The sequence below is a fragment of the Phoenix dactylifera genome, chromosome 1 (genome assembly GCF_009389715.1).
Source record: "Phoenix dactylifera cultivar Barhee BC4 chromosome 1, palm_55x_up_171113_PBpolish2nd_filt_p, whole genome shotgun sequence".
Lineage (NCBI taxonomy): Eukaryota > Viridiplantae > Streptophyta > Magnoliopsida > Arecales > Arecaceae > Phoenix > Phoenix dactylifera.
The window spans coordinates 5,437,023-5,452,416 of NC_052392.1; the positions used below are offsets into that span (position 1 = coordinate 5,437,023).

At 36.0% G+C, this 15,394-nt stretch overlaps 1 protein-coding gene across 1 annotated transcript in view; it reads left to right on the top strand.

The window, feature by feature from the left end:
* The first annotated feature begins 2,016 nt into the window (after positions 1-2,016).
* LOC103721249 (probable serine/threonine protein kinase IRE4) overlaps positions 2,017-15,394 on the top strand; it is a 29,743-nt gene continuing 16,365 nt past the window's right edge. Inside the window, exons 1-12 of the mRNA XM_008811373.4 lie at positions 2,017-2,536; positions 3,302-3,396; positions 3,492-3,710; positions 3,892-4,362; positions 4,462-5,184; positions 6,307-6,479; positions 6,582-6,831; positions 9,079-9,171; positions 10,621-10,761; positions 10,843-10,935; positions 11,227-11,434; positions 11,515-11,600. Coding sequence (XP_008809595.1) covers positions 2,317-2,536; positions 3,302-3,396; positions 3,492-3,710; positions 3,892-4,362; positions 4,462-5,184; positions 6,307-6,479; positions 6,582-6,831; positions 9,079-9,171; positions 10,621-10,761; positions 10,843-10,935; positions 11,227-11,434; positions 11,515-11,600 — 2,772 coding nt within the window. The 5' untranslated portion in view covers positions 2,017-2,316. The remainder of the gene's footprint in view (positions 2,537-3,301; positions 3,397-3,491; positions 3,711-3,891; positions 4,363-4,461; positions 5,185-6,306; positions 6,480-6,581; positions 6,832-9,078; positions 9,172-10,620; positions 10,762-10,842; positions 10,936-11,226; positions 11,435-11,514; positions 11,601-15,394) is intronic.

Below are 15,394 nucleotides of genomic sequence, written 5' to 3' on the forward strand. Positions count from 1 at the left end.
TCTTTCACGTGAGTAGAGTGGAGTCATAAATTTCATACAGAGGGATAATTCTCACTTAATAGGTGATTTTTAAACTTTAAATTGTAATTCAAATCTGTCGTATGTAAATATAAATTATGAAAATCTAAAAACTTAAATTAGAAAAGCACATGGATCAACACTTTCTCAAATATGCAGTTTCTTATTTAAAATTATGAGTATAATTATGCTCAATATATTCTTATATATATTTTGGAACCATTCCATGAATGTCTCATTACCGATGCTATCAAATATATTTTCCTCAATATATGTAACCAAGTATTCTTCTCCATTAACTTCTTGTTTAATTATGTGATTGTTTTCCGACAATATTCACAAGTAATAGTTAGAATTTATGCTGACTCAATAGTTTGTAAACTAATTGATATTAAATATCCTTTTTTTTCTTTATCATTTTGGAGCTAGATCACTAATTGTTAATACAGTATTAGGTCGCATATGAAGGACTTAAGTCTCAAGTTGATTACCAAAAGTCATAAAATTCTTTAAGAAAAAATGCTAATTAGGTAAAATTGAGCTAATCGGAACAACCTTTTCTTAATAAAAATTTGGAAGTAATTAAATGAAAAAGCATGTCATAGAAGAAGCAAAAGCAATATTTTCTTCCATAAAATGTTTGTCGAGCTCTTGAAATTACATGTTAATTACTGTATAAAAAATCTTAAGATGATATTGATATAAACTTATGACCTTTGGAACCTAATGTTGTGGTTGCCCTGAAGTTGTCCACATATTTCCACTTCATCATTCTTAACCATCTAGTATAGAAAAACAATAATGTAGAATATATATGGTTTATTCATGTTTTAGACTTGTCAAGCTAAGCTAGGTTGAAACTCTCAAAGCAATGTACAAATGGCCATTGAGAAAGTTATATTTGCTTATGATTACTAAGATGATAATTATTTTCTCATATAGAGGACATCTTTAAATTTGCTATTTTTTTAAAAAACTTTTTTGCGGCTGTTTTAAAATGAAGTCAAACTAATCAACTTTAGATACATTGAAGTCATGTAATAAATAATTTAAAGTTATCAACTAATAGCTCAAACAAACATTTTAGTTTGTCATGCTTGTAAGTACTGAAGTCATAGGTTCACAAATATGTTAATTTATGCCAATCTTTTATTTTATTCCTATAATAATTGAATACTCAAGTTTTTAAGATAAATATATTAAAAAGAAAAACAAGATTCTGTTTCTCACTCTGTGAAATATTAGAATGGATATATATATATATATATATATATATATATATATATATATATATATATATATATATATATATATATATATATATATATATATATATATATATATATATATATATATATATATATACTTACTTTCATCAAAAATTTATTTTTTTGTTGATTTGAGAAAAAAATCTATAGTCTAATATTGATATCAAAAAAATGATCTTTATGGCTGGCCTGCGAGACGACAAGGAAGTGTTTCCTATGATATATTCATGGAGTTTTTTATTACAAAACATTAATCTTCTTATAATGTAACATGTGGCCTCGGATTTTTTTTTTTTTTGTGTAAGGATTAATCTCCAAATTATTTTTTTTAAGTTGTATAATTGTGAGAAGAAAAAATAAATACTATAAATTCGTTGGTACTGCCCACAACCGTCCTAACGTCATATGCGCGGTCAAACCCACACGTGGCTCTTCCCCTTATTCAGCACGTGCAACAATTGCTCCCTCTCCTCCTGTCTTCGTGCCATCTCGGCGTTCCTCCCGTTACGAAAAGTTCCACGGTCTCACGATTACTGATGTGTCACTTTCTAACCAATAATACGCTGCCATGTAGTATGGGAAAGATTGTGTGAAAGAAACCGGCATCCTATAACATTGATCTATAAAATAATTATACGGTCGACCTCTCACTTCCCCACTTCCCCACTTCCCCTCCCCGAGCCCGCCGCTCCCCTTCGCTTTTTTGCGCTCCTCTCTCATCCGAACCCGCAAAATATAAAGCCAAAAAAATAACCCAAAGTAAAAAAAAAAAAAGAGAAAAAATCGTTTGTTTGAATTGTCTCCTTCTCGTTTTAAACCCGACGAGATCGAGACCGGCGCCGACCGAAGCCCCCAGGACCATTTCAACTCTCTAGGGTTCTCTGACTCCATTCTGAAACCCCAATCCCTTCGGCTGCTCTTCTTCTCCCATGGAGGTGATGCGATTCTTCTTCCCGGGGAGGCGGCGATAACGCCGGAGAGGGATTGGCTTTAGGGCGATTTCTATTTCTTTTCTTGATTCTTGGATCGGATGGCGGAGGGCGATCCGGGAGGGATTCCTTCCGGGCTGAACCGGATCAGGACACGCCGGGCGCCGCCGGAGGACCTGTCCAGCTCCGGCGGGGACGACTCCCCGGCGCCCAATGTGGAGCGCGCTGGAGGTTGCGTGTCGGCCAGGAGCCGGGCTGCCCGGCTGTTTGCCAGGAATAAGGCCGCAGGTGTTGGGAATCCATTGGTGGCTGATGGAAAAGGTAGGAATTTTATTTTTTTTCTTCCGTTTTATGGCCGATTTTCTGTCTAAATTGTCTAGCTTTACCTGTTCTTGATTGGAGAATTATTGGCTATTTGATGTCTTTGTTCTGGTATCAACATTATCTGTTAACATAACGGGGAAATTTGTTGTACCTGAAGCACAAATAATATGCATTTTTTCTTATCTTGAGTGAGAAAATGGAATAAAGAGACGATTTTGAGGGTTAATGAAGGTCGTGGCAGATTGCCATGTCAAGCCTATGAGAAGTTACCTTTGATTCTCTTGTAATTAAATAACCTGAAAATCTCTAACAAATAGCTGTTTCTGTGAACTTTCTATAAACTGTACCAAACAATCTTGTCGCTTCAAAGCAAAAGAGGAAGCAACCATGTCGAGTGAGTAGTTTTAAAGAATTGATGATTGTGTCTCTTGAGCAAGTATGTAGTGTTGGAACTCAGTGTAATTTCCTTGAGCCAAGTTGTAAACCTTCCCGCAGAAGCTGTCTCTAAAGTAGCTCTTTTTGGACGGGATAATACTTATGTATTCATGTGATATATATATATTTGCTATGCTTAACTTTGTTTGAGTCTCTTATGTAGTCATAGCTCATGAATAATCTTTATAGGCGGTTGTACTACTAATGGTTTCAATGCAGTTTGTCTTCGGGCTTATGCATTTAATATATGTTGCTTTAACAAAGAAGCAACATGATTTGGGAGTCAATTATGTAAAGCATTTATATGGTTTTGCTGCATTTTTTCAGTGTTGCGTGCTGGTAAAAAGAGTGGTCGTTGGTTCAGTTCGTATCTAAGCACCAAGGATTCTAATAAAGCTTCCTCTAGAACTCATAACCCTGAGGTAATTTGTGATTGAAATGCATGATGCCTCAACCTTAATACAAATCTACATATCTTTCACTGCTTTATGAACCGATCCTGTTACGAATTTGGCAGGTCAATAGGGCACTGGCTAAACTGCTGAAGAAGAAGAAGAATATTGCAGCAGCCAAATATTCTGTGGATCAAAGAGATCTTACTGGAAGACAATCAATACCAGAAAGCAGTTCAGCTAAAATAGCGTTAAAAGGCCAAAAAAGTTTTTCACATGAACTGGGACCTAGAGGTGGTATTAGACCTGACAATCTCCGTGCCCGCAGTTATAGTGATTTGAGGGTATTTTACTTTTTTTCTTTTGATGAATACTTGGACTTCAAGATAAAGGATGGATAAAACTAATGACCACTTAGTGAATCATGACAAGCATTTTTTTCTTTTTCATGCGATTAAATTTATGTACACTCCTCTTTTTTTTCACCTTTTTTAGATGATAGTATTTGATTTGAGTTGAATTCAGGAACTTTTGGGATCATTACATTCAAAGTTTGATGCTGCTAAAGAAGCAGTGAATGCAGAGCTGGCTGCTTTTGCCGGGGAAATTGATGCCTTTGAGAAGGACTCTGTATCGGAAGTACAAGAAATAGCTGAAGATTTACTGATTCTCTCGCAGCAGTGCACAGAGATGACCTCTTCTCAGTTCCGGGAAAACTGTGAGAGAATAGTTCAGGACCTTGCTGATAGGAGGCAGAAGTGCCAAGTAGGCACTGTGAAGCAACTTATAACACGCATGCTCTTCATCTTGACACGCTGCACCAGGCTGTTGCAGTTGCAGAAAGATAGTGGACAAACGAATGAGGACTCTCTTGATCGATTCAAGCAGTGTCTAGAACGTGTTCCTGCTGTTGAAATGAAATGGATTTCCAAGCATGACCATGCTGACCTAGGTTTGGATAGCCTAGTCAAACATCCTTCGGAGGAACATAGTGAGGTATTTTTCAACTTGAGGAATTTAATGCATGTTTTAACAGGTACCAAATCTTTAGGAAGTAACCTATTATATCTTACGATATTCCTCTCATTCTTGCAGATTTCCATCCGTACAAGTCAGAGATTCACTGTAGAATCTGATGCTTGCAGTTTCAGTTCTCCTGTAAAAAGAAAAGTCTTATCCTCCAGTCATGTGGATGTTGTTTCACAACATCATGGATTAGATGGCAGTCATCCAGAAGAGCTGTTACGCGAGTCCCGTTGTGATTCACTTCAAGAAAGAGAAGAATGTTCCGAAGGGCTACATACAGTAATTTGCAGGATATGTGAGGAGAATGTTCCAACTTCTCATTTGGAATCTCATTCCTATATATGTGCTTATGCTGACAAGTGTGATTTAGAAGGTTTTGATGTGGAAGAAAGGCTACTAAAAATTGCAGAGATACTAGAGCAGATTGTGGAGTCTTACAATCAGAGTAACCGTGCATCATGTAGCAGTCCTGAGATTTCAAGGGTACAAAGTGCTAACTCAGTCATGGGATCTGAGTCTCATTCTCCTAGAGTACAAGAGTGGCACAGCAAAGGTATGGAAGGGATGTTTGAAGATCTTCACGAGATGGACACGGCTTGCATAGATGATTCTCATGTGGCAACTTCTAATAATTTGAAGATTCTTTTGGCTATGAAGATTGGAGCGTGTGGTCGTAGTTCTTCCAATGGTAGCATGACACCAGCTTCCTCTACAACCACTCCTAGATCAAGCCACTTTGATTTATATTGGTTAGAGCATAACAACCCTTCTGAGCATGAGGATGTAAATCAGGTGGCTTGTTTTGATGATAATACCATATTCTTTCTTGAATTTTGTTATATGACTTTCAGAATATGTTGAAAAATCCTAAAGATTCACAAAGTAAAAGGAGAATAAACCTAAATCCATAGGATGGATGCTGGTATTTCTGAAAGGGAAAGGCAGGCCTAGATAGATAAGAGAATTTGGACGCTTTAGGTGATTTCAGGGTTTGATTGTGAAAACTGATGCTTTAGGTATCTTCCCTGATTGGAAACCAACATAATTTTGCATTTCAAAACATTTGCTTCTTGAGATTTCTCGTAAATTTGTAGTGATGTGAAATATGTTAGAGTAAAGATATGTTAACAGAAGAATATGATCAAAAAATAAAATTTTCATGCTAATTTAATTCTTGTATTCCAGTTTCTCTGTAATTTTGGTTAGTATCAGCTCCCTTTTGCTTTAGCCCTATGACTTTTTTGTCATATCATTAGAAATGAGGTTTACTTTTTCTCTATCTCTTTTTTCTCTTTTCTAATTAAATATTCCATTTAGATTATGTTTAGGGTTGCGATCGAGCTAAGCCAAGTCGAGTAGCTAGAGGCTCGAGTTTGACTCGATTCAAAATACTCAGGCTCGAAACTCGACTCGAGATCGATCGAGCCTTAATATCCAAGCTCGAACTCAACTCAATTAAAAAAAGCAATACTCAAGATTGACTCGACTCAACTCGAACATCAACCGAGCCATACTCAAACTCGAGTTCGAGTCCGAATTCAAGCCTTGGTCATAAGTAAAAAATATGATTAAAACAAAATATTATATTGTAAATACTAAATTAATAATATATTATAAATAAAAATAATACTATTATATATATATTTCCTCGAATTGGTACCGAGCCTTCGAACCGAGTATTTTGCTACTTGAGCTCAACTCAAAAAACTGTTTTCGTCGAGCTTGAATCGAGCTTCTTGAGCTCGGTAATAGTCAAGACGACTCAAGCTTGGACACGAGTCAAGCTCGAGTAGCTTGCAAACTGGTTGGCTCATTTGCACCCCTAATTATGTTGTTGCCGTTCCTTCTACATGACTTGCGAAAATGAAGAAAGGAAGTTTCTCTTTGTTTATTTAGATAAATCTTGTTTTGCAGATGAATGAAATGGCTGATATAGCTCGTAAGGTTGCAAGCTGTGATCTTGCAAATGAAGGGGCCTCTGAGCTCTTGAACAAGTGGTTGCATGAAATATTGGACATTCTGCAACATAGCCAGCTCAAGGCTTTGATAATAGACACATTTGGAAGCCACATAAAAAAATTACTTAAGTAAGTTTTGGTTTCAGCTTTGAGAATACATTTTTATGAATTTTTTCACATTTGATGCATGGAGAACTACATCTGAAAAACAACTTTGATGGGAATGCTCAGAGAGAAATTTCTACTGGCTATTGAACTAAGGGATAAAAAAAGATTTAAGAACATGGGCCAACCTGAAGAAATCAGAGAACCTTCTACGTCAAGTGCTGCTCAGCGTATGACCCCAGCTCCTTTACATCCCCTGCACAAAGAGCGGATGAGTATTGATGATTTTGATATTATCAAACCAATCAGTAGAGGGGCCTTTGGTCAGGTTTTTCTTGCTCGAAAACGGACAACAGGAGATCTATTTGCAATAAAGGTACATGCTTTAAAAAGATATTATTTGGTGTTTGTTTAACTAATTAACAATATTTGCATGCTTTAAATGGATGACCTTGACACCTTGTTGTTCATTCTAATCTCCGACTCTTTCACTATTACAATCTGCTGTCTGAATGGGATCTAAACAATGTGCTTCCAAGTTTTATGAATCCAGTGCACCATTGCCCGTTGATTTCCATGGTTATGTTGATTAAGTCAGCAAAGGCATTGAGTTGTTGCCATCAAAAATTGATGAATATATATTTTTTAATTTATTTTCTTCGCAGTTCTTCATTGGTGAGTATTAGAACTTCTCAACACAATGGTGTTGTAAGACAAGTCCAACCTAAGTCTAGAGAGCTTTTTGCTACTCCCACTTTTTCTTTCTGATCTCTATGTTTCTATGTCACCTACCGTCAAAAGACCTTTTTCTCATATAAGAAATCTTTTTAACATTCAAGATTGCTTAGCTAGTGCAAGCCTCAAATTCCAAGATCTATGGACATAGGTTCTTGAAGAAGGACAACATTTTCCTTTCATCATGTGAACTCTAGAAGAGTCATAAATGAATAAAAAAGGTTTAATTAGCTGCAAAGTCTTTTCTTATTACATGAATTGTTTGAAACTAAGAAGAGGACTCTAGAAAATTTGAATTGAATTTCTGATAATATAATTCTAGCAACAAAGGAAAACTAAGCCTTTTGACGTGAATGAATGAGTGATTAAGCAAAAAAAATGCATTTAACAAGTATTACGTTCTACTTATTTTAATAACCCATCTAAGCAAGAGAACACCCATTTAGGAATATTTCATTCTATTCCACATTGATAACCCATCTAAGCTAAAAATTAAAAGAAGCATGAGTATGGCTCTTTCTATCACTCGAATAACCCTTTTAAGGAAGAAACCCATATATGTATGAACATTTTATTTCATTTTTTCAAGAGCCAGGCTACTCATCATATTAATAAAGCTTCAACAAGAATAGGGCAAATTTGGTGACTAGAGCCTTTGATAAATGCATATTAAACAAAAAAGTGAAAAATACTTTCTGTTTTTTCAGGCTGAAGCTGCCAAAACTGGCCGAAACTGCCAAATGGAGCAAACCTGAAAATTTTGGTTAGTTTTAGATCGGTTTCAGGCAACACTGGTCCTTTTTGGCTGCAATGGATTGGTTTCGATGGAAACTTCAAACCTTATTAGTTATTAGTGTACTTGTAATCTCCATTTTCAAAAAGTCCAATGAAATTGAGATATAGGGTTTTAGTATAGGTATTATCATGCGGGCTGCTTCACTTTTCTTTTTAGTATCCAGTAGTTCATTCACTTAACTATGAGCCATGTTTCCTCCTTAATTACCTCAACCGAGCCTTGAATATTATATGGCCCACTACATTGTCCACTATCATAGGGCCTGGTTTGGGTTTTAAGGCTTTTCTTATCCATGGTGACCCACAGAGTCTTTGGTCAAAACCACACCAAAACCAAATATAGTCTGGTAGCAGTAACCAAAAACCGATCCAATTCTTTAAAACCCTCAACCGACTTGTTTGTTTCATATGCCAGTTTGAGTACCAGCCATACACAAGTCTAAATGTATACTATTTTTATATCATGTCTTTTCAGAAAATTAGATTGAAAATATGAAATACATCGCTGCTTTTATGTTTTGACTAAAAAGATCACCATTAGCAAGCATTTGAGCACAATTGTTAGACTGAACAAGTGTTATTGACCTTATATTAGTTACACGTATAATTCTAATTTTCTTCTTCCATGCAATTAAGCAGTTGTTGCCTTGTTATTCTATGCTTGCAAATGTTGTTTCGTGGTTATCATTGGTTTCCTTTATTCATTTTGCTGAGATAGCTGTTTTGATATAGCATGTAATTTCACCATTTGGTGTTGGAAAAGGCATATATCACATGTGCATCTCTGGACTACACTTTCATGTGACTTTCTTTCATAATCAAACTATACATTTGTATTTGCTACAAGCCCTTTCTTTTTTTTGGTAGACGTGGACATGTCCAATTATCTATCTTTTCTTTATTTAACCTGTTGGTATCAGCCTATTTCATTTGATTTTGAATTTGTTGGTATTGCTTTTCTTCCCATCATATCGAGAGAGCTATCCATCACTAAAGAATTAATTGCAGAGTTATATAGTTTGGCCTAACAAATTGATCTTGTTGTCTACATGTCAAAAACTGATTAGGTAATTTTAGATTGTTGTTGCTGCAGGTACTTAAGAAATTGGATATGATACGGAAAAATGATGTTGAGCGCATATTGGCTGAGCGTAATATTTTAATCACAATCAGAAATCCATTTGTGGTAATTTCATTTTCTTTCTTTGCCTTTGGTACATTTTCAAGCAAAAAAGATCTTGTTTCTTGCGAGCCTTGAATATATATCTCTCTTTTTTTGAATGAATGAGTTTGTGTATCACCAGGGGAACAGCTACATTAAACTATCCCCCCTCTACCCAAAAAAAGTCAGTGAAATTTTGCTGACATATTACTAATCTGGATGGCATGGTGCTCCAGACTCATTCATTTTAGTGCTATAGGCACCCTTAAAGTTTGAAATAACTCCTATAGATGCAGCCACAGCCCCACTTCTTGTGGAGTGCTTCTTAGCATGGAGGCTTTCATTGTAGAATGTTGCCCATTGCCTCTTGACATCCCATTAACAAAGACAGATATCTTTCCTTAAAACCCCTATATGAGAGCCAAAACTCCTAGGATTTTGTTTTAAATCTTTCTAACATATTTTCCTGTTCTAGATTTTGAAGAAACTTGATAAAGACATGAATTGTCAGGCACCCCAGCCTCCCACCATCATGCATTTTTCAGTTCCTATTCCTGTATGCAACTCCTACATCTTTCTCATTTTGCTTTCTCTAGGTTCAGTTGCTCCTAGTAACTTTCCTTTTGCATTTTGCATTCATGGATAGCCTATTAAGAATCATCTCCCTCCTATTGACTCTTTTCTAGTTCTGCCTGTAATTGCACTGGAGGCTTCCCAGATTATTTTCATGGACTGGCTTTAAATGCATCTATAGCTACAATAATTTGTTTTAAGAGAATATATATGAATATGTGATCTTGGTTCATGAGTGTGATCCAAATATAAATAGATTACAGTATTTTTTCCACCTAATGGTTAAAATTTGATTATCATGAATACATCTTCCTCTGTCAGATTCTTATGCATCTTCTCCTTAAGAATATTTGATTCTTTAATCCAAAATTATCCACATTTCAAAGGAAAAGAAAAAGTATAATCAAGTGAAAGACTAAAACATTTTATTTGGCTATTATAACAATATGATCATTGTCTTTACAAAGTAACTTGGCCCCCCCTTAGCATGAAACCTGACTTCACCCCTGATTGATATATGCTTCTTGCATGCAGAGTATGACTGAGGTTTCATGTCATAAAATTCATCCTCTTGTATAATCCTTCATTTTTTACAAATTTACTTTTTTCATCATGCTGAGTCAAATTCAATGAGCTATTCTCTATTATTTTTATTGAAATGCTTCTTTTTTAACTATATGTTCGTTGTTGCTGTTTAGCTTGTTCATCATCAGAACATAAACAAACCAAGTTTTCTGCATAGTTTAGAGTATATAAACAGAAAAACTAGACATGTTCCATTTTCTGGCTTTCATTTATTATCATCATTCTTGATGCTTATGTAGCTAAAGCTTCTGCATCAGCCAAACAATATTTATTTAGGTGCAAGATTCATCCCATATTCTTCTTGTACTTTTGCAGGTCCGTTTCTTTTACTCCTTCACCTGCAGAGACAACCTTTATTTGGCCATGGAATATCTCAATGGAGGTGACCTATATTCCCTGCTTAGAAAAGTTGGTTGCTTGGAGGAAGATGTAGCTCGCATTTATGTTGCTGAACTGGTTCGTTCAAGACTAATTTCATGCAATATTGTTACATTCTTTTGAAACCTTTTCCTTATTGTGCTTGTTATGCTATATTAGGTTCTTGCATTGGAATATCTTCATTCACTGGGAATTATTCATCGTGATCTGAAGCCAGACAACATACTGATAGCTCGTGACGGGCACATTAAGGTGACCTGACATTTTATGATTTTGTCAACTTAACCCTTTTTTTAGGCATTAGCTTGTAAAATCCCATATTTTTTTCTTTGCATCATGAACATAAGCAAGAGAAATATTAGTGATGAATGACACATCATGCACAACATTCTAGTGGCCCACAGTCTTATCATATAGTCGATGTATCTTAATATGACTTGGAGAAATGTTTTTATTATTAATGAAAATTCATAGTGACTTCTTCCAGCTTCCAGACTTTTTTTGTTATTAATGAAAATGCATAGTGATTTCTATTTGTACCAGCTTACAGACTTTGGACTATCAAAAATTGGCCTGATCAATAGCGCGATGGACTTGTCTGCATCTGGGACAACTGATTCCATTCTATTAGATGGCCAGAACCAGCATGCTTTTTCTGCAAATGCTCACCGAAGAGTAAAGAGAAGCCGACGTTCTGCTGTTGGGACACCTGACTATTTGGCACCTGAAATTCTTCTTGGAACTGCACATGGTTTAGCACATTCCATATTGCAAGCTTTTTGTCAAGTTTTTTAAGAAGATGAAATTACCTTCTTTGCTATTTTTCTGCAGGCTATGCTGCAGACTGGTGGTCTGTGGGGATTATCTTGTTCGAGTTCATAACAGGGATCCCACCTTTCACAGCTAGGCTTCCTGAGGTAGTCTACAATTATACAAATGTTCATGAACTAAATTATCGAGCACAATGTTCAAAGATCTTTGTTTCATTGTTGGTTTTGGAAAGAAAAGAAGAAAGAAAAAGTTACAGAAGCCATGACTCATGGATCTATTCATTACAAACATTTGAGCGTTCTTTAAAATTGCTGGAAAGTAGAACAACAGTGATTAAACTTATCAACTATTAGGGATTCTGACAACTAAAATATCCACAAAATTTTAGCAGTCTTCTAGTCAAACAAATATTCATATCTTGAAACATACTGGCTTTTCAAAGTTCAAAATGTGCTGTAATTCATGCTTTGCCAGAATACGTAGAACTAATAGCATTAAATGGTGTAGGAATTTGGAGGAAATTAGATACTATCTGGACTCAAAAATTTCTGAACCTTTATCTTTATCATTGTTCAAATATTCTCATATTACAATTGGTTGACAACATTTAGGCATATAATTTGAGCATAAAGCAGGTGATATTGAGTAGATTGTGTGACCATACAAATTATGTTTTATAATTATCCCATTCTTAATCTCTTCAGCTTTTTCTGATCTGTTCCTTAGTTGTAATGTAGAATGACACTGCAATGTAGAATGATATTTCTTGGCACTTCCTATATTCATATTTCATAGCATGATGGCATTATTGTCGCTTTTCACTGATTGGCCCATTGAATTGAATTTATCAAGACAAGTGTATAATTACTTCAAGGGTCTTGATGATTTAGTATGTTGGACACAAATATTTAAATAAAAACAGAATGTTCAGTGATATATAGATGCTTTAATATTTTTAGGTTAATGCATATTTATTATTTTGAGCTTCCTGATACTTGCACACATTTGACATTTTGGCTAATAGTGCTTCTTAAACTTTGGCCTGAGGAGATTGATATGGATATCATAATTGGACATGGGCAATAAGCAGTCCTAAAAGAATATTCAGGAACACATGTGAGATTTAGTTTAATTTGATTTTCTATCATAGAGTAAACTAGTTATGATATAACAGTATGGATATCAGCATTGGATGCGAGAATTTAGCTCTTAAAAAAGAAAAAAGATTCAAGGATAGACGTGTTAGTTTAACATGGCTATCTTATGTCGGAATGAGGTTTGATGTAATGTTTTATGAAAGGACAATTGGTTTTGGTTGTGGAATTGCATATCAGCTTCAAAAAATTATAAACATGCAGAATCCTCATGGTGGATCTTTCTTTCTGGGATTCTCACCTGCATGGCACTAGTTTCCACATGACATTACTTCTTATCAATGCTCCATTAGTTTGAACTACCAATTGATCAACCATGATGAACAACCAAAGGTTGACTAAGGCTATAAAAGGGAAGCATTCTTCTGAAATTCATTTTAGGTGGCATAGTGGATTAATAAATTTGCAGATAGTCATGTGAAGGAAGTAGGATCTTACCATGATAATCCATCCTTGGGCCTTTATTTTGTCCACAAAAGAGCTGACCCAACAACTTGAACTGTTGCATAGCGTAAATGCACTCCACATAAGCCCATTTGGCACGTAGCTCTGGATATATTCCTTGTTGAACCTTATATTAGCAATTTAATCCAGCTGAGCAGTTTGTTAGTTCTTCGTTGTCTACTTTTCTATCTACTAGGTATAATGCACATGTGACCACATGTCACTACTACTAAACAAAATAATTTTTAAAAAATTAACATGAATTAGATGCTAATAAACCTTAATTGTAGAACTATTTGAATTATTTTTGTGTATTAGAATTCTAACCTAGATAAGTTAAGTTTTGCCATAAGCAATAGATCACTATGAATTTAAATTTTAGATGTGAAATTCTTTTCATCCATATAATCCTAGAAATCATGGAAATCCTAACTTGAATAGACTTTCTCCTTTGGTCTATTCCTCTGAGTCTTGTAACGTGAGTTCCTTCTTGGACTCAATCTAGCAATATTAGGAACTGTTTAAAATAAAAAAAGCAGAAGTTTGGGATGTTTAAACATCTAAGAGAGAGAATAAATTAGGGACATTATGGGAACTGAAAAGTTAGGAAATTGAGCTGCTTTTATATAGTGTTAGGATGAACCTTGGAATTTTTTTCCTGCAAATGCCCTCGGAGTGGAATATTGGATTTTATAGGGATTCTATTAAATGCTTGAGCCTTGAGCTAATATTGGTTGACCATATTTAGTTCTTCATAGCTTTATTGTGACTTGATATTGGTCTTAGCAATACAAGAAGTTGGCATGCAACTACCAATGTCTATGAATGGCTATCTCATTCAGGGTTATGTTCTTATCGATTGGAAGATAAAATTTTGTTGAGTATTTTAAATAATATTTAATCATGTGTTTATAAGTTTCATTCTTTTATGTTTCTTGTGATAATGATTTAGTCACGGTCATCAATCTCTTCTAATTACTGATCATTATCCATCTTAGCTGAAGTGCCTCACTCTTGGTGGAGTAACTTCTCCACATCTACAATCATGAGATCATGGGTAATTGGTTCACTCAAGGGATTCCATGTTGCGTGTTTTCTAAATCACCTTGTCATGTATATGGTAAGAATTTAGTATTTAAGTCGTCTTCATACACTGACAGGTGTCAAGATCAAAGTTTTAAGTTCCAGTACCAGACTTCATACTATTTTTCCATCAGAATGACATGGTATCTATACGATACTGGTACTGGCAGTACATGCTGTAACCAACATATTCTAAAAAATGAAAAACCATTAGTGTTGATTGATACAGCTTATGGTATGCCAGTATGCACAGTACAGACCGGCATAGATTGGTAGGGCTAGTATGGTACCCAAGGTCCGCCGCATGGAATGCCGTACCGGCCGGTACGAGTCGGTATGTACCGGCCCGATCCTAGATCGGTACCGGAACCACAAGAAATCCGGTTCTTTTAGCCAAACCGGTCGGTACTGGCCGGTACCGTTTGGTACCGGCCTCGTACCGGTGCGAACCGGCCGGTTCCCACCGGTATGATTTTTTTTAATGAACCACAGCGCGAGGCGCTGTGGTTTTTGAAACCACCGCGAGAAAGCACGCGCCGCGCGTGGTTTCCCAAAGAAGTGGCCTCCGGCCACTTCTTTGTTGTCAAATCAAAAAAAGAAGTGGCCTCACTTCTTTTTTGTTGTTTTTTTTTTAAAAAAAGAAGTGGTCGAGAGGCCACTTCTTTTTTTGATTTGACAACACAAAAACCGAAGTGGCCTCTCGGCCGAGAGGCCTGTCGCCCTATCTGCACCTCGCCTTCCTCCTCACTCGTTCGGTTATAAAAACCGAACGAGAGGCTCTGTCTAGAGTAACTCAAATTCAGAAGTGTTTCAGAGAGATTGGCTTGTCCAGAGTAACTCAAATTCAGTGAGCCTCTAAAGAGTAAATCAGAGACGGAAAGATTTGAAAGATAGCCCACAAATTAAGGAGGAGGTCCTGCCCAAAAAATCCAACGGAGAATATTTAAGGTGCGGTTTTTTTGTCCTTATAACCTGGCGTAGATATCCGGATCATAAGTATAATCAGGAGGAGGCAAATCAACCCAATCAGAAGGAACGCGCGCCAGGTTATAAGAACTGTCGGATCTCTCGCTCACGCTCTCGCGCCAGGTTATAAGGACAAAAAACCGCACCTTAAATAGTCTCCGCTGGATTTTTTGGGCAGGACCTCCTCCTCAATTTGTGGGCTATCTCTCCAATCTTTTCGTCTCTGATTACTCTTCAGAGGCTCACTGAATTTGAGTTACTTTGGACAAGCCAATCTCTCTGAAACACTTCTG